General features: G+C 33.7%; 1 protein-coding gene across 1 annotated transcript; it reads left to right on the forward strand.

Moving 5' to 3' along the window:
- The first annotated feature begins 19416 nt into the window (after positions 1-19416).
- On the forward strand, positions 19417-20311 carry LOC110729445. Its single transcript, XM_021909179.1, has one exon. The coding sequence runs from the start codon at positions 19504-19506 to the stop codon at positions 20089-20091; it is 588 nt and encodes a 195-aa protein (XP_021764871.1). The 5' UTR covers positions 19417-19503; the 3' UTR covers positions 20092-20311.
- Positions 20312-24198: the final 3887 nt, after the last annotated feature.

The following is a 24198-nucleotide window of genomic DNA, read 5'->3' on the forward strand; positions in this document are numbered from 1 at the left end:
TTGTTGTTGTTGTTGTCGTGTAATAAGAGCTTAAAAGAATGAAATTTGGCTTTTATATCATTAGCAATATCATTAGACGTAAATTAAGAGCTGAACTGAACTGAACTTAACTTAACTAAACTGAGCTGAACTGAACTGAACTGAATTTCAACGGAAGAGAACAAGCCCTTAGTACTTAAGTCATTTAAATGAATAATTTTCTCCATAATCGAAGGGAGTTTACTAATTATTTTCCATATTTAGAGGATCTCAATTTAGAAATTTGTATATTTCTCCACATTTTTGTTTTTTTGAATCTTTAAGAAAGAGAAATAGAAAACTTAAGAGAAAAATAGAAAATTTAAGAGAGAAAATCCAAAGATCAAAGAAGAAATATGAGCATTCAAAATTTGTCACGGTGATTTTTTATCGTTGGTTTTGTTAATGGTGTGATTGATGAATCTGTATGTTGAATTTGAGATCAATGTGACGACAAAGGTTGAAGATGATGTTCTTTATAAAATGTTGTTATGTTCATTGTTATAATTACTCTGAAATCGATGTTGAATTTTATTTAATTCACATGTTTTGTTTAAATATTACTAATATTCTTTTTGTATATCTTTTATTTTCTTTTTTTATTCCCCTGTTTTATTTTGTTTTAGGGAAATTCTCTTTGGTAAACTTCAATTTTATAAAATTCTAAGTGGTAAACAAAGTTTTTAAAAATTATCTTTGATACTCATAAACTTTTTATAATTATTAGTGGTGTCGTTAATTAATATATTTTATTAAAAATTTGACTGTAGTTAGGTTTTTTTTTTATTTTTTTAACAATAACATTTAACTATAGTTGGGGTTTTAATTATTTTTTTAATAATTTAATAATTATACTAATTTTTGTTTTTAAAAAAAAATCAACCACCCCATCCCCCACCCACTGCCAGCTCCCCCTCCCCTGCACCCACCCACGCTGGCGCACCGGCCGCCCAAACTTTATCGGTGCTCCGTCCTTCCCAACCCTTGGAAACGCCGACCTCCCCCAACCTCTGTTCGCCGCCCTAGAAACACTAAACCCAACCAAAAACACCACAAAAACCCAAACTCGTTTAGGGTTTTTAAACCAAACCCAGAAATCGGGTTTGAGTTTTTAGGTGGTTTAGGGGGCTGGTTTTCGGGGAGGCGAAGGGGGTAGGGGTCAAATCGGGGTGGGGGTTAGGGGAGGAGGGCCGATTCCAACAGGGAGAGGGTTGGTGTAGGGGAAACGGGTTTGGGTTTTGTGGTGGGGAGAGGTTATTTTCGAGGGAGAGTGGGTGATTTTTGGGGTTGAAGTGGGCCAATTAGGGGTGGTTTTTGGGTTAGGAGTGGCTGGCCGGCCGTTTTCGGGGGATAGAGGAGACGACCGACCATTTTCCGACGAGATGGGGGTTGGTCATGGGGTTTCGCGGTGGCGGGAAGGGAGGGGAGGGGGGCCAATTCCGAGGGGGAGAGTGGAGGTGTCGTAGGTGAGGAAAGGGAGGAGGTAGAGGTCGCTGGCGCTAGGGGAGGTCGCCGGCGTTTTTCGACCACCGGGAGGGGGGCTGGGTTGGGGGAGGGCTGGGCAGTGGGTTGGGGGAGGGATTAGAGTTTTTTTTTTTTTTAATAATTTCAATATAATTAAAAAAAAATAAAAAACTAACTGTAGTTAAGGAAATAACACTTATCAATGGTAACAATAATTTAGGTTTACCATTGATAATAAAATTTAAGAATGTTTACCACTTAGAAAATGGAAAAAGTTGGAGTTCACCAAAGAGAATTTTCCTTTGTTTTATCTATATGTAGTTTTTCTATGTTTTTGTTCTTTAAGGGCTTGTTCCGAAACCAACTGAACTAAACTGATTGGGGCTGAATTAAACTTTGGACTTAACTTACTTGAATTGAATAGAGCTGAAAATGAATTTTTTATGAGAGAAGGAAATTAGGAACTGAACTAAAACTGAAATGAATTGAAATTAAGCTGAATATAACAGGCTCTAAGTTAATCTCGTATATGTTTTAGCGCCAATGTTCTTTGAATTTAACTCTTATGTTCTTTAAATTTTAGTCCTAGTGTTATTTTTAATTTAACTACTATGTTCTTTAAGGTATTGAGCAATACATAATTTTTTTTTTAACATATGTTATTCTTAGATTAGTTTTTAACGCCATGTTTAATTATTATAATATTAATTTTTTATATTATTTATCAATTCTATGTTTTTTAAATATCAATTATCATTTAGTAACTATGTATTCCGTGTTTTTTTTTTTTAAGAAAATGCGAATCATGAAGGTTGATGATGATATTATTTTGGGACCTCATCTATTAATAATTGATTTCCAAACGTAAAGAACATCCTTATTATTAATAAAGAACATGATAATACTATATTATGAACATTATATATTTATAATTTATCTATCATGATCTAAAGACAAAAACAAAAGAACATTTGACATAAATTTCATCACTAAATATTATATGCAGCGTCATACCTAAACTAAAATAGCTGGTTTTATTTATACACGTTAAACACAAAGAGTTTTCATTGCAACGAATGTGGTTGTTCTTTTTATTCAATTTCATGAAATAAACAATAAATACACAAGATTCGCTAGATTTCTTAGATGATACAATCAACAGTTTAGTATTCAAATTTTAGTTTTAATTTTAATTAGGAAAATTTGCAAATTGCAGTCATTTGAAGTTTCGTATTTTGCAAATTGCAGTCCAAAAGTTCGTATAAATTGTAAATTGCAGCCCGATTCAACTTTTTCATCGGTGTACATGTAAAAAAACTTCGTTTAAGGTTTTAGGGGCCATTTTTAGTCCTTAGGAGTCCGAATTGAGCTCAGAATTAGCAAAAAAAATTAACGTAACTGTCTCATTTTTACAATTTCCCTCAAATCCATCCATTTTTGTTACGCAAAACGAGACAATTACGTTATTTCTTTTTTTGCTAATTCCGAGCTCAATTCGGGCATCTAAGGGCTAAAATGGCCCCTAAAACCTTAACCGAAGATTTTTCAACATGTAAATCGATGATAAAGTTGAATCGGGCTGCAATTTACAATATATACGAACTTTTGGGCTGTAATTTGCAATTTTTTATTTTAAATGGCTGCAATTTGCAAAATACGAACTTTAAATAGCTGCAATTTACAAATTTTCCTTTTAATTAACATAAGAAACTAGCTTAGGTGAAACTAATTAATTAGTGTTAAGGAGATAAGAGTTGACAGAGTCTAACTTTATCTTATTGTTATAGTTGTTATATGTAAAGATAGATGGCAAAGTTTCATATGTGGTTGGCCAAACCGTGCGGGCCAACCACAATATTAAAAAAAATCATTTTCTTCTCTTCTCTCCCTCTTATTTCTCTCTCCGATCCTCTTTTCTTCTTCTCAGTTGGGGTTACTTCTTTCTATCTCTTTTCTCTCTCTCTCCTCTTTCCCTATCCTCTATTCTTTTTCTTAAGAATTTTGAATTTTTTTGATGAAGAGATAATCGTTGAATCGTTTGATGAGAAGTTAAGTTCGAGTTTTTCAAGGCCGGAGCTCCTTGTTATTGCGCCGGAAAACAACTTAAAGGTTTTTAAGGCCAAATTCGTCCATTAAAAACTCCAGATATAGAGTTTTCATGGTCAAAATTTGGCAGCCATATTTGAAGTGAAATTCGAATCCATTTTCAATTCTAAAGGTATTTGTTCGATTTTTTATTTATTTTTTTTTTTTTACGATTTGGTTATGGGTTCGGTTGGATATATGTTTGTTTATGGGTTTGGTTTATGGTGGTGATGGCATGGCGTATTGGGGGTGGGGCTGGTGGCATATTGGTGGTGGTGGGTCAAGGGTTACTAGATAGGTTACTTGAAAGGTTACTAAAATGGGTTTTACTTAAGTGATGAGGTTACTTGAAGGGGTTATTGAGAGGTTTACTTGGGGGATTACTGAGGGATTACTTGGGTGTTACTTAAGTGGGGTTACTTGAGAGGTTACTGGGGGAGTTACTTGAGGGGTTAACTGGAGGGTTACTTAAGTGGGGTTACTTTAGGGAATACTGATGTGGTACCTTGCCGCACCAAAAATGCGCTGAAGATATATATGCATATACTTTAGTTTGTTAACTTTGTACTTTAATTGTTAATTATTCCTTATCATGTACCTAGTCTAGCCTAGTTATATCTAGGTGCTTGTAGCTTGTATTATAAATATGTTTGCCTCATTGAGAATAATATAACTTTTCCCACTCTATACGTTTGCTTAATTGTCATTCACCAGTTCACCGCCCACCAACAGGGATCATTACAAGGTCTAAAAATTATATTAGAAAGCCTAATCCCAAATATGCAAATAACACCTCGGTTCAATCTCTACCTAAAGAACCAAAAAACAGAAGCTTGAGCTTTAAAAGAACCCCTTTCAAGGAAACCAATGGAGGAGGAACTTGAATCACTTCAAAAAATTGGGCACTTGGGATTTGATTACACCGGCACAAACTCAAAATCTAGTTAAATGTAAAATGGGTGTTTTGCATCAAATACACTAATGATGGACAAATAGAAAGGTATAAGGCACGCTTGGTGGCCTGGCAAAGAGGTTTCAACAAAGGTCAGGCATCGACTATAAAGAAACCTTTAGTCCGGTAGTTTAAACCGGCTACAATTTGCACACTCCTTGGCCTAACAGTTACCGAAGGTTGGCATCTTCGGCAACTTGATATTAATAATGCCTTCTTGAATGAGTACGCTCTATGAAGATGTATATATTGTCACAAACTCCTGGCTTTGTGGACTCAAACTTCCCCACTCATGGTCTCAAGCAAGCCCCTCAAGTATGGTACACTGAGCTCTTAACCTTCTTGCTTGGCTTAGGTTTCAAATAAAAAAGCAGTTTCAGATACGTCACTATTTATCTTGCATAATATGACACATCCCATTTATCTCATTGGTTTATGTAGATGACATAATTGTACTGGGCCCAATGCATCTAATCTTGATTTATTTATCAAGAGTTTGGCTAACAAGTTTTCACTAAAAGACTTTGGTGAACTATCTTATGTTTTAGGTGTTGAAGTAATGTCCACACCCTCAAGTCTTTTTCTAAGCCAAAGGAAGTATATACTGTACCTCCTTGAGCGACTCAGCACGCAAGATGCAAAACCATGTCTTACACCGATGGTAGTCATATATACACACATTAACTACATCTTCGGGAACCCCTCTTGAAGTTCCTAAGGTTTATTGAGCAGACTTTGGTGGTTTACAATCTTACCTTAACTCGGCGGATGTTACCCTTGCCGTGAACAAGTTGTCTCATATCATGCATTGTCCAACCATAGATCATTGGTTTTGCTCTTAAACGGCTCATGCGCTACTTATGTGGTACACTATACAAAGGCTTTACAATCTATTGTGAGTTATCTCCTTTACTTCATGTTTTTTTCGATGCTGATTGGGGAAGGCAACAAAGATGACTACACTTCCACAGTGGGTCATGTTGTGTTCTTAGGTCGTACCCCCATCACATGGCCCTCAAAGAAGCAAAAGTCACTAGCACGATCCTCAATCGAGGTCGAATATAGGGCAGTTGCAGCAACAACAGTAGAAGCAATGTGGGTCAAGAAATTATTAAAAGAATTGGGTGTTCATTTTTTCTCAAGTTCCGGTCATTTATTGTGACTAGGGGTGTTCATTAATCGGTCCTAACCGAAAAAATGGACCAGACCACCTCAGACCGACCCCGGGACCGGACCGGACTAATCGGTCAGGTTTTTGGGTCTAGAAATTTATTTTCCCATTCTTCGGTCCGGTTCGGTCCAAAAACCTTATAAAAACCGGTCTTGGACCAGACCAACTTTTTTTATTAAAAATATGCATGAAACTCTAAATAATAGTTAATATTATCCTTAATAATATTAGAATACTTAAATTTATGAGCTTTTTTATACCAAATATATATATAAAAGAAACATTAAATTGTAGATTTTCCTTTACTTTTTTCGAGTTTTGCATAAAATTATTAAAAAAAAATTATATTTCTTTTTATAAAAATTCTTAAATCGGTCCAAAGCGATCCGATCCAGGTTTGTTCTTAGATTAATTGGTCCGGTCTTCGGTTCATAAAATTTTAATTTTTTGGTCCGGTCCGGGTTCAGTCTGGTCTGGTCCGGTTTTGGACCGATGAACAACCCTAATTGTGACAACCTTAGTGCAACTCATTTGAGTGCAAATTCGGTGTTCTATTTAAAGATGAAGCGTCTTGCCATTGATTTTTACTTCATTAGAGAGCAAGTACAAAGCGGTTCGTTACGGTCACGCATGTTCCTACGGGTAATCAGCTTGCTGACTTTCTTACCAAACCGCTCTCCAGAACGAAACTTGATGGTTTACTAGCCATGATCGGACTCACTGAAAGACCATCCGTCTTGCCAAATTTGATTTGAACAAGAAAATTTGGTTTGTCGTCAAGAAATGGGGACATTCGTCAAATTATGAGAGTTTCGGAGTTTTTGAATTAAAGGGAATGGGGAAAATTTGGGGAGGATAATGAAGTTGAGCTTTAGCAGAGTGTAAATGTTAACATTTTCGAGCCTAGTGCAAGGTCAAGGAGTAGGGATGTCAGTGGAGCGGGTCAAGTAGGATACCCGCCTCATCCCTGCCCCACTAAAGCGGGATGGGTTTCGTTTTGGCAGGTGGTGGGGCGGGGATGGGGAAAAATAACCATACCCGCCATGGGTGATGAGGTTGGGGTGTATTTTAAGTTGTACCTTCCTCATCCCCACTTCATACCCGCAGCGCCCCACCTGCCTTAATTCGTACCCGCTCTCTCTCCACTTCATACCCATCCCACCCAACTTTGTACCCGCCTCATACCCATATCTATATATATTATTACATATAAATATATACTTTGTAACTTTTTTGCTATTTTTAATATAAATTCAGTAAAAAAAAAAACATAGTAAAAGTATAAATACTTTGTAGTAGACTTAAATTATAAACAAAAAAACATGTGTAACATAACAATGATTTATTTTTATTTATTTATAATTATTATGATATAATATAGTTTTATTTAAATGGTAGGGGATTAGGTGGGTCTTAGGTGGGAATTAGGTGGAGGTGGATATCCAAGTGCGGGGTAAGGCGGGGATGGTTTTGGGATTGTACCTTCCGGGGCGGGTTGAGGATGAATTTTGGACCCTTCGTGAGAATGGGGGTGGGGATGGAGATGAAAATATTCAAGGTCGTTTATGAGATTTTAGAGGCTCAGGGTGAACTAATATATTGGGGCCCTATATAATTTTTTTATTTTTATTTTTATTTTTTTTTTATTTTTTTTTTGTGTGCAAATATTAAGGCCTTATAAATTTAATAGTATGCAATTCTTTTTTTCTGCGTAGGAGGAAATTTCTTTTTATTACTTGGAAATCTAGTTATACAAGAATAAGTATAACAAATCCTACAGAATTAAAAAAAAAAAAAAGGAACTATATATATTAGCTAAAAATACGAAATAACATTTTGTTATATTATAGCATATATCTAGTAAAAAAAATGTTATAGAATATATACTTATTTAAATGTTCTGCGCTAGTTAATTAATGATTGTTTAATTAAGTTCAATGGAATTTGATAGGTAATATCGTAGTACTCCGTATTGTATATACATATTAAAATATATTTTTGATTAAGATGATAAAGAATTCCAAGAAGAAAGAATTAAAAAAAAAAATTTTTTGTTGGAAGGAATTACCAAAAAAAAAAAAGGAAATCACCCTTGAAAAAAAGAGAGAATAAGAAGAATACTAAAAAAGAACCTAAGGATCCTCGAACTGGTGACTAGAGAGCAAAGTGAGAAACACACAAAACTAAAACAACCATCAAGCCAAGCTCACAATAGCAATACAAAATGCAACCCAATCCATTATAACTCTTGTACATTGTATTCATAACTTAGATTTAACAAAATTGGAGCCCTTATTTTCTGTGGGCCCTAGGCAGCAGCCCCGGTTGTCCTGGGTCAAATACGGGCCTGAGAATATTAGGTGGGGATAGGGATGGAAAAACCAACATATGTTCCGCCCGGCCCCATTGACATCACTATCAAGGAGTAGCGAATGAGAACGGGGGAAGGCCAGCAGAAGGTGAGAGAAAGAAAGGGAACCGGGGTGGGGGGTAGTCTATAATCTGTATGTTAGGCCAACAGAAGGAGGGGTGTGGGGGTGGAGTTAGTAATGTAGTGGGTTGATTTTTTTTTTTTATAAAAAAAATAAGGTTTTCTTTTAATAATTTACTAAAATAAATAATATTTAAATAAAAAGAAAGAAAAAAATTTATTTGTTTGGTAGGTGGTAGGTTATTTTTACTTGCTTAAAGAAAATATCCTTCAATAACAACTTATTCTTAGTTATTATAAAAATTGACTTATTTTGAGCTAATTGTTTGGCATCACTGTGATTTTTTGTTTTTTGGTTTATTGTTTTTCAAAATCATATGTGACATATAATGAATTAAAAATTAATCAAATTTATTAAAATCATGATAATTTTGATAACTGACAACAGAAAAGTGAAGGTATGTATTTCTTCTCTGAATTTTTATTATATTTTTGTTTATTCTCAATTTTTGTTGTTTTATTTTGTTCTCTAATTTCCATGAATGTTCAATTTTTTCCGATTTTTGTTTGTGTTTTTGTTTGAGTTTTGGTTCGATTTTTGTGTGTTTTTGTTTGAGTTTTGGTTCGAATTTTTATTGATTTTGATCAAATAGTGGTTCGATTTTTGTCGAAATTGTGTGATTGTTTGAATTTTTGTGGGTTTTTTTGAGTTGAATTTTTGTTCAAATTTTGTTTAGTGTTTGTGGGTTTGATTTGTGTTTGTATTTTTTTGCTGATTTTTATTTAATTTTTGTGCATTTTATTTTTGGGTTAAATTGTTTTGATTAATTTATGTTGTTTTTTTTTCGATTTTTTTGTTTGTTTTTTGTAAATTTGTTCGAAATTATATGGGTTGTTTTTATTGGTTTAATTGGATGTTTTTGTCGGTTCAATTTCTAGGTAGATTTTTTTGATAAATTTATTTGTTTTGGGTTAAGGGTGGGTGGGTGTGTAGGGAATTATAGGTACTACGCAACGGAAAAACATGAATCATATTCATACAGTACCTAACCCCAAGATCTAATGCATAACACATAAAGAACATATAATCGTACCTTTGAAGCGTGATTCCACATGCGATCGAGCAAGAACAATGAGAGATAAAGAACCCCAAGCGTGATTCCTCTACTTAGTCCACGAGCATGGATTAAACCTCCACTAATGCTAGTTAGTTGTGACTGAACACTTCAATCAACCTTCAACGGAGATTTGAGCCACGAACACACCACAACACCACCCACGTGCCACCACACGCGCCACCCAGGGAGGAGGGTCGTACGGACAGGGAGGAGAGAGAGAGGGCCGAGTAAAGAGAGAGAGTTAGGGTTTTTAGGAAAACTGATTGCTTGTGTGACAATTCACTGTATGTCAATTGTTCTGTCATGCAACCCTGGCCTAGGCATGGTTTATATTTATAGATCATATCTAGAAATAAAACCATGTCAAGTCCAAAACCCATTAGACTCTTCTAACTATCCAAGCCCAATTATCAATATGGTATGTCATGAACTCATGAGGCCCAATAATGGGCCTCTAACTTGTTTAACCCAATACTCTTATGTGTGACCTTGTAGGATCCACTCTATAAAGCTTTGGGCCATTAAGCTAGCCTAAAGATCAATTGTCATATCTAGCACCAAACATTGACGACCCTATAGAATGAACTTATTATCTCCATAATAGTGATCCTTGATATATCTAGTAATTGCACTTATCGAAGACACAACTCCTTCAATCTCCCACTTGTCTGAGACAAGTGCGCAATATTCAAATTCCTTAAGTCAATGTGTGTCGATTTGACAATATGATTGCATCTCATGTCGTGATCATATTAGTCTACAAATCTTTTCTTGAAAACTGTGTGAGAATTACAAAACAAATGGTTACTATGTAATCCATTTGAGCACGGCCATGCATTTTCTGAGTTCTCCCTCTTCAAGGGGCCAAGACACATTCCTAATTAAATAGGTAGACTCTATCCAATCTTGTGGCAACTAAAGCTCCCACTCAACTTCTGAAATAACCGGGAAACACCCTTTATAATCTCCAGTTACGGGCAGACGTTTGAGTGTACCACAGCCATAACATCCATTGAATGAAATCAATGTTCCACTCATGTCAAAGGAATCCGCTTATATATCTGAAAGCTCTATACTTGAACTTCAAAGTAGGTCTATAGTTCGATCATGCATCATTCATGCATATCCATGTGATTGACCGAGCTTCAATATGCTCCTATAGCCCATGAAACTGCACTATCCAATCAATCTTACATGCTAGTCCACGAATTGAAATCATTTATGTCCAGTTTAATGATTCTGAACTAGGAACTTAAATAATATATGAATTTAGTTCACCTGTGGGGTTTCATTCACCAGATCATCAACCTGATAAGCCCATCAATTCATAATTATTTTGGACATTTTATTTAATCTTGAAACCACGATTAAATAAGATTGAAACTTTGTTTCAATTGATAAACATAATTCTGCAAATGAATGTGTTACATATGTAACTTGTTTTTCTCCAAAAATAAATACAACTTCTAATTACATTATTTGCCTCAATCCAGTTTCATTCGCATGTTTCCCATGCTTTGGAAATGGAAGGAGTTTATTAAGTAGAGTTCATGAGACATTCTCATAAACATGAACTTTGCAATTTCTAAATCTTATAATCATTTTCATCTCCATACACTAAGAATTTTCCTTCGCCCTTTCGCAAGAAACTCTGGAATTTCTAATTTGTATTCCAACGTTAGATTGGATTTTGATTGAAATCTATCATCACTTGTTCTAAAAACACGTGAATCAAATAGATGAGTATAGTCCATGGCATGCATGATGCATCCTTTTCAAATTGCATAAGGATCATCACTCAAAACTTTAGTTTCATCAACCTTTCTCAAAGTATTGAATCATTAAGCAATGTGCCATGTCACATGGGATTGAAACTCCTTTCAATATAATGTTGAACATTATAAGAATCTTATCAATATAAGCTTCTTAACCAAACTCAAACATCAATAAAAAACTATCTCTATAGATTTTGAATCCCAAATGTACTCATCATTCTCTTCAAGGTTTTTCATACAAAATGCATCAGCCATTACTTGACCCTTCAAGCAATGAATAATTTCTTTTTATACTAGACCAAGAAGACTTCATAGCTTCCACTAAACATCTTGTACACACAAGACCTTTTCTTCATTTTGCGAGAACATCAAACAATTTGATTTACTCACAAAATTAAGAACATTAACTCCATGATGTTATGCATCCCTAGGATTATTGGATCTTCAAACTTTTGATTGTATCATATACAAATCTTCTTTCATGAAAAATTTCAATAAAGTGTTTTGAAATCCATCTACCAAATCTTATAAGGTAGAAATCATTAAAATATCTTTAATAGATCTTTACAAGATGACTAATGTAAAGGTTTCATCATAGTCATAGTCATACTATGAATTTGTTGAATCCTTTAACAAGTGTTTGCTTAGTTAGAAAACACTTTTCTTTCTTGTCTGCTTTGCTTACAATGAGTCTTACGCAATTATGCAAATTATTCAAGTGTCATACACTTGCTTATAGACTTCGAATCTATTTCAGATTTCCTGGTTTTTTAAACCACTTGGAGTTATAACTTGTCAAATCATATTTATTACTTGTATTATCATCATGTTCCAAAATGAATATTTTTGAACTCTTAATCAATATGAAATCATATTTCTTTGACTAAGTTTTACATATGCTAGTCATCATTGTGGGTTTTGATGCAACAATTGAAACTTATACAACAAATTTGTTTTGTTTCAATGAGAAACGACAATTGAGGATGTGCACTTGGAATGTACTACCTTGGACACATGGTTATTATTCCCATTACACTTAATGAGACCATGCGTTGTCACTTGTAACATGAGGTGAATCATGCTCATATTGTTGCTTTGATTCGATTACTTCTCAAATTTCTTCAAGATTTTCGAATTCACTTTTCTTGAACTTTTCAAGGCTCTCGAACTTTTCAAGATTCTTATACTCCCACTTTCCTTTTTGAGGGGGCAATTTTTAGCATAGGGTGAACCAACCATGGTTTGAACCATGTTTGTTTGTTGCTTTTCTCGAACTCTGTCAAGATTTACACTACTCCCACTTGACCTTTTGGAACAATTTTCATAAGGGTACCTACTTAAGCAACAAACATTTTGTGCTAAGTATGATTTGTGTAGTAGTACCCTGTGCTCTGTATAGGAATTGATCGTGCATTAAACTATTTAATACAAAATTTATTCCTTGCTTTGTAAAAAACTTTATAAGAACTTTTCTTATCCATATCACATATGAAGCCTTTGCTACATTTTGATTTGACCTATGTAGGTTGTTTAATTTTGTAGCTTATCTTAAAAGTATATCCCCTGAATAATGGTTGGAAGATAGGTAATTTTGTCCATTATCAAAATATATCTTATATAGATTGATAGCTCCCTTCATAAACAATTCACAAAGGTTTTCTTTCGGAGTTTGTCGTAAAACGATTTCACAATTCTTGGATGTTCATCAAGGTCTTGACTTAAATTCTCATTATTACGATCATATCGCAATATTTTGAATGTGTTGCCAAGTATATGTCTTGACTTAAATTTTCACAATTACAATCATATTGTAATGTAATCATTATCTTGTCAAGTTGATACTGAACTTCATACTGAACATTTTGAACTTTTCAAAATTTTCACTCTTATGCTTCAACTAAGCACATGTGATAATATCACAAATGAAGTTTCATTGTCCATCTCTTGCCTTTGAACCTTTGGTTTACTTACATCGATATGTATTCGACCTTGAGTTCTCATCATCATTTCTCTAAATGGTGACTTTGTCAATACTTTCAAATTAGAATGATATTTACATATATCAATGGATTCATAATTCAATGATACTGAAAGTCCATCCCTTTGGATCTTTCGCATGCAATGTTCATTTTTCATTCGAATTAATTGACATATTAGAGATACTTTATATATATAGAAATGGTTTAATTATTTCTATCATATAGAACTTTAAACCTGTTTAGCAATTTCAAAACACATTATGACTCAATGAAGCATAGAATAACATTTATTCCATGTTTTTTGAATCTTCGATGCTTAGTCATTACTAACATTGAATAGTGTTTTGATAATGGCAATAATGAATAACATTTATTTAATTTTAGCCAATAACAAGGTAAGGTGAAATATAGGTTCTACTTGTAAAGTTGCAACTTTTGCTTCCAGACTTGTAGATTCTACTAGTGAAGTAACAACATTTTCTTCTAAACTTGTAGATTTATTTCTCCCTTATCCATACTTCTTCATTTAGTTCCACCTCATTCTCAATGAGAGAGAACTAAACAAGACATCATATGTCCAAGAAGTAGCAATGTGCTAAATCAATTTCTATAATATATACTTCTTAAATTGGAACACTTCCATTCTTTTACCTTCCAACTATATGAGGTAGTTTCTAATCAATTGGAATTGGTCCATTTTATTTGAAACATTTGTTACTCATAACAAATTTTAGCAAGTAATTGGTTCTAGGTTTGAGAAGTAGCAACTTGTTTGCATTTCTTGGCCTATAACTTCTTAATGCATGCAATCCTCATATATTCCTAAACCTTTCCCATTAGAGCCACTTAGAACACTTCTCTTAGGTTCAAAATGATGTTTTGCTTAACTACTTTAAGCACATTTCATGATTTTAATAAGTCTATTCAATCATCATTCATATTAGAGTTTAATCAACTATTTAACTCTTATATAAAGTGGATGAAGAATAGCGTCATTTGATCAACTTTTGATCATAGAGATTTCCAATCACTTTCTTATATTCAATCATATTGAAAATAAAAGATTTTATTGGACTTCTGTACTTGTCTTCTAGAGGGTTTGTACCTTCCATCTCATTATATCCCTTGAAACACTCTTCAAAATGAAGATGTGTTGGCATTTTACTCAAACATTGTGAATAATACCAACCTTAGACATGTGACATGGATTTCTAAAACTTGCCTTTTAGAACCATCTTAGCAAAGTTGGAATATAGGTTTATATATTATCTTTTAACCTTTTGAGAACGTTTCTCAACTTTATTTTCAATCGAGGAGATTATATATAATAATAAAATTAGAACGACATGTTACTTGTAAGTAAACACAAAATTCAATTATGTTTAATAAAATTTTTAAACTGTTTAAGCGAATTAAATTGGCAACTTTAAAGAATTTATTCAATTTTAATTGATCCCTTTTGAATAAAATGAATCCAAGATCATTTATTTGTTCAATAATTGACCGGACTGAGGCCCTACCATCAAGTATTGTATTTTCAAGGTGAGTAAACTCTTTACTGATTACAACTCTTTGTAATTCTTGGTTGAATAATTAACCATCACATGTTTAATTATTACCCTTAGCTTCAAGGTTCTAAACTCTTTAGGTAACCTTGTTGAGTAAAACCAATTAAAAGTGTAAAACGTGATTTACCCCCACTCCCCTAAGATATAGTATGACACCCAGCTGAGGCATGACCTGTCATAAATATCGAAGGTTTCATCGGGTTTTTAATTGGAAAAGCAACCTCAATATTACTGGGACCTAGATTTATTATGTTGTGATTAAATAGTGAACTCTAGCGCATCATCACAAAACATCAATAAAATCTAACATGCATAATAAACTGAATGCATAAACAAGACATAGCATGGCCCCTAATCCTAAGAAAACTAATAAAGTAAATGCTCCCACTTGAACCTTCATGAATCTCATCCACCTTGCTCCTTTGGGCCTTCACTCCATGGACTTCTTGGATTAAATGCAACCTGTAATTTTACTCTATTCTATCTACTACTTAAATAAAATGAAATAAAATTACAAAAATACTTTATCGGTACGTAGACCGTACTAAGATTACAAAAATACATCACGATGCGCAGATCGTATTTAGTAATCTACTGGGCCATACTAGTCATTATATAGCAATAAATAACATCATATATTATAAAATTGCCACATAATAAATCACTCATCATGATTTCCTAAACTACAACATCGAATGTTCACAATTAAGGAAACATGGCACCAAAATATCTCATATTTTAATTAATTTAATTAGATAATATCATATATTATTCATGACCATCAATAAAATATCATATATTCTAAATTAGTCATGAGATAGAATCAAATCTTATTTTAATCTTAAAAGATAAATCATATTTATTCTCAAAGATTATCCTAACAAAGTTAGGAAATTCTATCCTAATTATTAGTCAATCACAAAATTTTAAATAAACTATATCCAAAATTAATTATGGGATAATGACATTATTTAAATAAATTATTATCCTTTTGGAATATGCTCAGAATATCCAAACAAATCTTATCCAAAATTAACCACTTTAATTATGGATAATTACCAATTTAGCAACTTTAAATGTGGATAATATCAAATATAACAACTTTTGAATATTTGATTTTATCCTAAAATAAAAGATTTTATCCAAATAAAACCGAATTTATCTTTCAAAATAAAAGATCATATTTTCAAAATATTTTATCTTATCCAAAATAAATCATATTTATCTTGAAATATTTTTAAAATAAAATAATTTTTTTTTAAAACCGTGCACCAGCCACTGTGGTGTGGCCAGCCAAAGCCAGCCACGGTGGCCGTACACCGTGAGGTGTACGCTGCTCTGCAGCGGTGCACAGCAGCAGCAGTGTCGCGCAACCCTTGCACGGTGCTGCCGTTGCTGCCTTTGCTGACCCGTCCTTTTGCCCTACCTCGCCCCTCCCTCCGGACCACCTGTAGCGGCAGCCGCCGTGGCTGCGCCACCCAGCCGCGTTTGCCGCTGCTAAAAACCTTTTTGTTTTTTTTTTATTTTTAATTTAAATAAAACAAAACTTATTTTGTAAAATTAAATTAATATTAATGTGGTCCAATTAATTTCAAAATTAAATCACATTCAATCCTGAAATTAGGGTTCTTCATGAAATTAATCCCCAATTTAATTTTAACTTTTAAAATTAAATTGATCATCATACATAAAACATTTTTATGCATAGATCAATCCGATTAAAATTATAAATCATAAAATAAACCGTATTAAATCAAAATCAAGCACAAAAATCATATTTTAGGGCTAGGATTTTCGAAAAATTTGAAATTTAGGGTTAGGGGGTTTGAAATTTTCAAACATATTAGGGCTAAAAACGGTCATCTTCATGGCTATTTGAGCATAATTAAATCACATTTAATTGATTCCAAAATTTTAATCACATTAAAAATAATAATTGAACCATAATTAAACTATTCTCCCTCTTAATTGAATTAAAATTGTGGACTATCAAAGAATTATAGTCAATATGCGTAAATGCAATAGGCTAACTGATACCACTGTAGGGAATTATAGGTACTACGCAGCGGAAAAACATGAATCATATTCATACAGTACCTAATCCCAAGATCTAATGCATAAACATAAAGAACGTGTAATCGTACCTTTGAAGCGTGATTCCACATGCGATCGAGCAAGAACAATTGGAGATAAAGAACCCCAAGCGTGATTCCTCTACTTAGTCCACGAGCATGGATTAAACCTTCACTAATGCTAGTTAGTTGTGACTGAACACTTCAATCAACCTTCAACGGAGATTTGAGCCACGAACACACCACAACACCACCCACGCGCCACCACACGCGCCACCCAGGGAGGAGGGCCGTACGGACAGGGAGGAGAGAGAGAGAGCCTAGTAGAGAGTGAGAGAGTTAGGGTATTTGGGAAAACTGGTTGCTTGTGTGACAATTCACTGTATGTCAATTGTTCTGTCATGCAACCCTAGGCATGGTTTATATTTATAGATCATATCTAGAAATAAAACCATATCAAGTCTAAAACCCATTAGAATCTTCTAACTATCCAAGCCCAATTATCAACATGGTATGTCATGAACTTATGAGGGCCAATAATGGGCCTCTAACTTGTTTAACCCAATACTCTTATGTGTGACCTTGTAGGATCCACTCTATAAGGCTTTGGGCCATTAAGCTAGCCCAAAGATCAATTGTCATATCTAGCACCAAACATTGACGACCCTATAGAATGGACTTATTATCTCCATAATAGTGATCCATGATATATCTAGTAATTGCACTTATCGAAGACACAACTCCTTTAGGGTGGTGGTGGGTATTGATGGTTGAAGGTGGGCGAGGGTGGTGGTGGGTAGAGGGCGGCGGATAATGGTTGTTTAGGGTGGGCAGTGGTGGTGGCTTGGGTAGGTGGGATCTAGTTTCGGTGGATCTGGGTCTGTTTTCCTTTTTTTTTTTTTTTTCGTTTTTTCAAAACTTTTAGCGACCGTTTATGGTGGTCGCTAATTTCAAGATTTGAGACCGTTTCATAAATCGGTCGCAATTATTAATATTTGTGACCGTTTTCTTCACAATCGTTGAAAATAGTAAAAACGGTCACAAAAAATCTGCGACCGTCAAACAGTCGTAACTTTTTTTTTGCGACCAAGAGAATAACGACCGCCATGTTACGACCGTTGACGGCCGCAATTATATTTTGCGACCGTTTTTGCTATTTTCTGTGACCGTTTGAGGCGGTCGCAATTTGGCTGAATTTTAGTAGTGAACATTAACATTTACTATGAGGTCAAGGGTATTTGGTGCAATTTTATACAAACCTTAAGGGTACAAAGTGCATTTAAAAGTTTTCAGGGGTATATGGTGCATTTTCTATAACCTCGGGGGTACATGAACTTCTCTTATTTAATGCAATAATTCAGCAAAAGGTAGTTTCTTACAACATTAATTGTTTGAAAGGTAGATTCTTACAAAATTAATTGTATTATAAAGTAGTTTCTTATAACATCTATTGAATTGTTTAAAAGGTAGTTTCCTACAATATTTTTTAATCAGGTAGTTTTTCACAAAAACCGACTTTAAGGTAGTTATTCACAAAAATTCTTTAAAATTATTTGTAATATGGAGAGAGAATAAAGAACGTTGTTGTGAGGGAGTGTAAGAAAATAGTGGATCAATCTAATAGGCAAGTGAGCAATATAATATTTTTTTTTATATTTTTTTAGTGTTTAAAGAGCCACATGAAGGGAATGATAATCGATACCAGGATCTCCTAAAATCGAGTAGGAAGCTCTAAGCACTTGAGCTATCCCTCACTTCAGAATAACAGAATAATACACAAGTATTTTTTGACAAAATATAATACTTTAGGTGGTAATTCGTAAAAACAACAACAATTTTACTCCCTCCGTCCCGTAATATAGTTCCTGTTTGTGTTTCTTCACAGTATTTAAAAAATAGGAGGAAAAGTGGATAAATTACATTGATAAAAAGTAAAAGGTACAATCATGGACAAAAGTTAAAGAGGGAAAGTAGAAAAAGTACAAAGCATGTGCAAAATTCACGGGTAAATTAGGAATTACAATGAATAAAGTTAAAAAAGTGAGAGTATAATAGTATTTACATACTATCCAAAAATAGAAACAGGAACAACATTTTGATACTCCAAAGTAGAAAAATAAGAACAATATTATGGACGGCCGGAGTAGGTGATAATTGTCAAAGAATACAAAAAAAAAGGACTATTCACATTTAATTCAGTTCATTTTAGCTTTAATTAATTCAATTCAGTTCAGCTCCAGTCAGTTCATTTCAATTCAACTCCTAATTCCCCTCTCATAAAATATTTATTTCATTTCACTTCAGCTCATTTCATTAAATGTGAATATACCCTAAAGTAAAGTGGGTAGATTAGTAACGAATGAACAAATTAAAAAGAAAAATATGGCTGAACTGAACTATGCTAGTTTACGCGAGCTTCGTACTGTAACGAGAAGTCACATGAATCATTTAATGGAATGGTTAATATCGATTAATAATTTTCCATAATCCATACCCTAGCTAGCTTAGACCGTTGTGAATTCGTGAAACAGAATTCTTCAATGATGCCAAATATGATTTATTGATTGATGGATATTTCATTAAATGCTTTCATATACCATTTTTCATATAATTTAACCCCATACTAATTCGTGATACATATGACCTTAATGGTGCCAAAAATTTCTCTTGTTTTATATTTTCAACGCTAGCTAGCGAAAGTGGGGGACTACAACCTATCCAAGAGGCAAGTTAGCAAGGAGTGGATGCCTTAGCTTATTAGCTTAATCTTCCCATCTATAAAATGAGTAGCATCAAGTGCATGGTTCAACACCAATTAAAACATCCAACATAAACATAAACATAATAAGCAAAGTGTTCCAATAACGAAAATGTCTCCAAAAACAGCCACTATCTCCCTCGCTCTCCTCGCAATTACTCTTGCTCTAACACTGTCCTCCGCCCATGCCCACTGCCCTGCTTCAACGATCCCTGGGATCTTGAAGTATTATGGGTTACCGCCCTCGATTTTCCCTGGTGATGCTGTGAGCTTCAGCTGCGATCCTGTCAACCAAAACTCCATCAGGTTAAATATTAACTTGCGTGGTAAATGTACCGTGGTTAACGAACTGGGTGCTATTCAAAATGTACTCAAGTGCTCAGAACAGATATCGGCGGTCTTATCACATGACAAACTGAGCGAAGTTAAGGGAGTGACTGTCCAACTCTATGTTAAGCTTCTCCCTTGGCTCGACGCAGCACCATTTGGTCCCCTCATGACCATAACCGGTGCCGAAGCCTCTTATGGACTTTTTAACTTGAAGTTGTTTATGTTTATTTCTGACCAAGGTAACAGTCCAGCCTTCCCCTACATGTTATTCCCAAATCAAGCTCCCAAGTGTTCCAAACTTGCTTTCTATGACACCGTTGTTGCCAACATCAACCAAGATATTCCTTTTAATCCTATTCTTGTTGCTTAATAAGCCAAGTTCACGCTTCCACTCGCACGCAGTCTTGCACTTCACTTGCTGATGCTTATCAATCGTTTCTATTTTATCGTGTATGTTTGTGGTTTATCTATGCTTCTACTTTTTTTTGTTTGAATAAATCTGCTTAAATGTAAGCAGCCCATCAATGTAAAACAGCTTGTACTTGTATGATCATCCCATTATTTTTAATCTACTACTTCTATCAGTCTTATTTATGTGTCATAGAATTTTTTTGCTTAGCTTATCAAGTAGTTATCATGATGTCAAATTTCAAGAAAATTAACTAACTTCATTGATTAATACTTCCTCCAAGCCATAATACATGAGAAGTTGAACTTTTTTTCACCATTCATGCATTAGGTGTCATGGTAAATGTATTTTGGGGTTACAGTGTAGATTTCTAAAAATTGGGGGCACATTGTAGAAAACGAAAAGTTAGAGGGTTATAATGTAGAAAAACCCTATATTTTATCATAAAAATATATATTTTATGCTGTATATTTTATCATAAAATATATATTTTATATTAATTATCCTAAAATAGGTTGTTAGATACTGTATGTTTTAATATAAAGTTTCATTATATAATTTTAAAAATAATTTTTATTAACATTTAATTATTTTAAAATAAAGTCAAACGAATGCATTGAAATGTATGTAATGTTTTAATGTGTCATGTATTATGGGACAGAGGGAGTAGCTAAACAATAATTAGATCATTGCCCAGGATACACACTAGTTAACTATCACAAATTCATATATCTATGCTTCTAGTTTTGTTTGTTTGAATAAACCTGCTTAAATGTAAGCAGCCCATCAATGTAAAACATATTGTACTTGTATGATCATGTCATTATTTTTAATCTACTACTTCTATCAGTTTTATTTATGTATCATAGAATTTTTTTGCTTAGCTTATCATTATGTCAATTTTCAAGAAAATTAACTAACTTCAGCATTTTTTAATACTCCCCCATAATACGTGAGAAGTTGGGCTTTTTTTCACTATTCATGCATTAGGTTAGACCATAATATATTTCAGGTTTTTTTTGTGAACCACTATGTTAGGAAATAAAGGGTGTAATTGTGTTTGATTAATGCGGAACAAACCAATGAAAATTAAGAACGAGAAAAGCAATAAAGAAGATAAACAAACAACACAAGGATTTACGTGGTTTGGTCAAAATAGACCTACATCCATGGGTGGGGGATTCGAGAGCTTCTTCACTATAATGGAGAAAGAATGAGAGAATAATACAAGGAGTCCTAAATCTAATGGCTCAAAAAAGGTATAATCTAAATGATCAACTAAAGGGTCTTTTTATAACACAAGGAAACCCTAATAAAACCCTAAGATTATTCCCCAAGTATACTCAAATTGCCGTCATAGAAAAGATATAATTTTAGGAAATATTCCATCAATTATCCTAGAATAACCTAACTACGAGCAATAGCTCGGAAGCTAGTTCATGCTTGCCGCAAGTCCTCATAGGGCCGAGCTATAGCTCACTCGCATAGAGCTATAGCTCGCAGCCTCGTTGCAAATTTCCAACTTCGTCAGGTTTTCGTAAAACGGTCATAACTTTCTCGTTTCTTATCGGAATTGGGCATACGACCTATCGTTGGAAAGCTCTTGAACCAAGCTATCACCTCCAACTTGAATCACCTCAAAATCATTTGCAAATGAGATATATAAGCATTCAAATTCAGCCCTACTAGATTTCGAGTCACAATTTAACAATCTCCACCTTGGCATAAAATCGACCAAAAAACAAGGTAACTCTACCTTGAACCAAAAACCAAGAAGTAATGCTCATAATAAAACACAAAACCTCCACCTTAAACAAAACTCCATAAGCCTACTCATATTAGGCTATCACTAAACGGACATCTTCCATAACTTGTGAACCGGTGCGTCTCCGAACACAAAATTTCCATTCACAAAACCATCACATGGCCTAGATTGAGTGTATGATGTCCCAACGCCAAGCATGCTTATCAAAAATTGACCTAACTCTCTTCAAACACTTCTTCATCTAAAAAAAATCAAACTAAAAAAACTTCAGCAATTCTAGAAAAATAAAAAATTACATCAAGATTTTCTAAATTGCAATTGTACTTAGTAAATCACAAAAGTACCAAAATTGAGATAAGAAATAGAATAATTAGAACAAAATCTAATGCATAACCAAGATTGCTACTTTATTACAAACGACAAAAAAAAAACAATCTATCATAGACTACATACCAAAAATCCACACAGTTCATCGTTTTACCAAGAGATCTCAAAGGGGAACTTGTGATGAAGAGATTGTAGAAACCGCAACCCCAAAGCTCGTAACCCTAAAGTGCATAATCATCATCATCGTCGGTATTGGCAATATTTGAGGATTTGTCCTCATTGGACTTCTGCTCATTCTTCTTCTTAAATTTCCAACACTCGGCTTTGATGTGACCCTTCAAATGACAATAGTGTCAAACTTTTCCTTTACCAAAATTCTTATTACCACCATGAGAAACTAAAGCATTTTTTTTAGCAGGATTATTAGATTAACCAAATTATTGTCAATTAAATATCTTTGAGTTAAGGCATCCTTAACATCCTCCAAACTCAAATCATCTCTACCATACTATAAAGTATCTCGAAATTGCTTATATGTAGGCGGTAAAGAACATAACAACGTAATAGCCATATCGTCATCATCGATCTCAGCATCGATGTTTTTCAAATCCATAATAATAGAGAAGAATTCATCTAAATAAGACTTAAACGGTTTACCTTCTTCTAGACGAAGATCATGAAGTCTATATTTGAATAGTAGGCGGTTGTTCATGATCTTTGTCATATAAAGTGACTCCAAGTTCAACCACAAACCCGCAGAAGTCGTCTCCTTGGAAACCTCTCTCAAAACATCATTAGAGAGACATAATTAAACTGCTGAAAGAGCCTTCAAATCGATCTCCTCCCACGTATCCACCATCATGCCCGAAGGCTTTTTGGATACACCTTCAAGAGCCTTGTGACAGCCACTTTGAACCAAGATGTCTTTCATCTTCAATTGCCATAGGCCAAAGTTCACTTGCCTATCGAATTTCTCAATATCAAATTTCATTGGCATAACTTAATCAAACTAATCTATAAACACCTAAACCTTAAGAACTTAAAACCTTGTCTATGATACCACTTGTTAGGAAATAAAGGGTGTAATTGTGTTTGATTAATGCGGAACAAATCAAAGAAAAATAAGAACGAGAAAAGCAATAAAGAAGATAAACAAACAACACAAGGATTTACGTGGTTCGGTCAAATTAAACCTACATCCACGGGTGGGGGATTCGAGAGTTCTTCACTATAATGGAGAAAGAACGATAGAATAATACAAGGAGTCCTAAATCTAATTGCTCAAAAAAAGGTATAATCTAAATGATCAATTAAAGGGTCCTTTTATAACACAAGGAAACCCTAATAAAACCCTAACATTGTTCCCCAAATATATATGTTTGTGTTTTATCCTTTATGTTTCGATCTACTTTTGTTTCTTTGAATAAATCTTCTTAAATGTAAGCAGCCCATCAATGTAACACATCTTGTACTTGTATGATCATCTCATTATTTTTAATCTACTAATTCTATCAGTCTTATTTACTTATCATATAATATTTTTTGCTTATATCTTATCATTATGTCAATTTTCAAGAAAATTAACTAACTTCATTTATTAATACTCCTCCGACCCATAATACATGAGAAGTTGGGCTTTTTTCACTATTCATGCATTAGGTTTCACGGTAAATGTATTTTGGGGTTACAATGTAGATTTCTAAAAAATGGGGGGCACATTGTAGAAAACAGAAAGTTAGAGCGTTATAATGTAGAAAAACCCTATATTTTATCATAAAAATATATGTTTTGTACTGTATATTTTATCATAAAATATATATTTTATATTAAATATCCTAAAATAGGTTGTTAGATACTGTATGTTTTAATATAAAGTTTCATTATATAATTTGTAAAATAATTTTTATTAACATTTATTTATATAAAACTAAAGTCAAACGAATGCATTGACATGTATGTAATATTTGAAATGTGTA

Source organism: Chenopodium quinoa, unplaced genomic scaffold (genome assembly GCF_001683475.1).
Source record: "Chenopodium quinoa cultivar QQ74 unplaced genomic scaffold, ASM168347v1, whole genome shotgun sequence".
Classification (NCBI taxonomy): domain Eukaryota; kingdom Viridiplantae; phylum Streptophyta; class Magnoliopsida; order Caryophyllales; family Amaranthaceae; genus Chenopodium; species Chenopodium quinoa.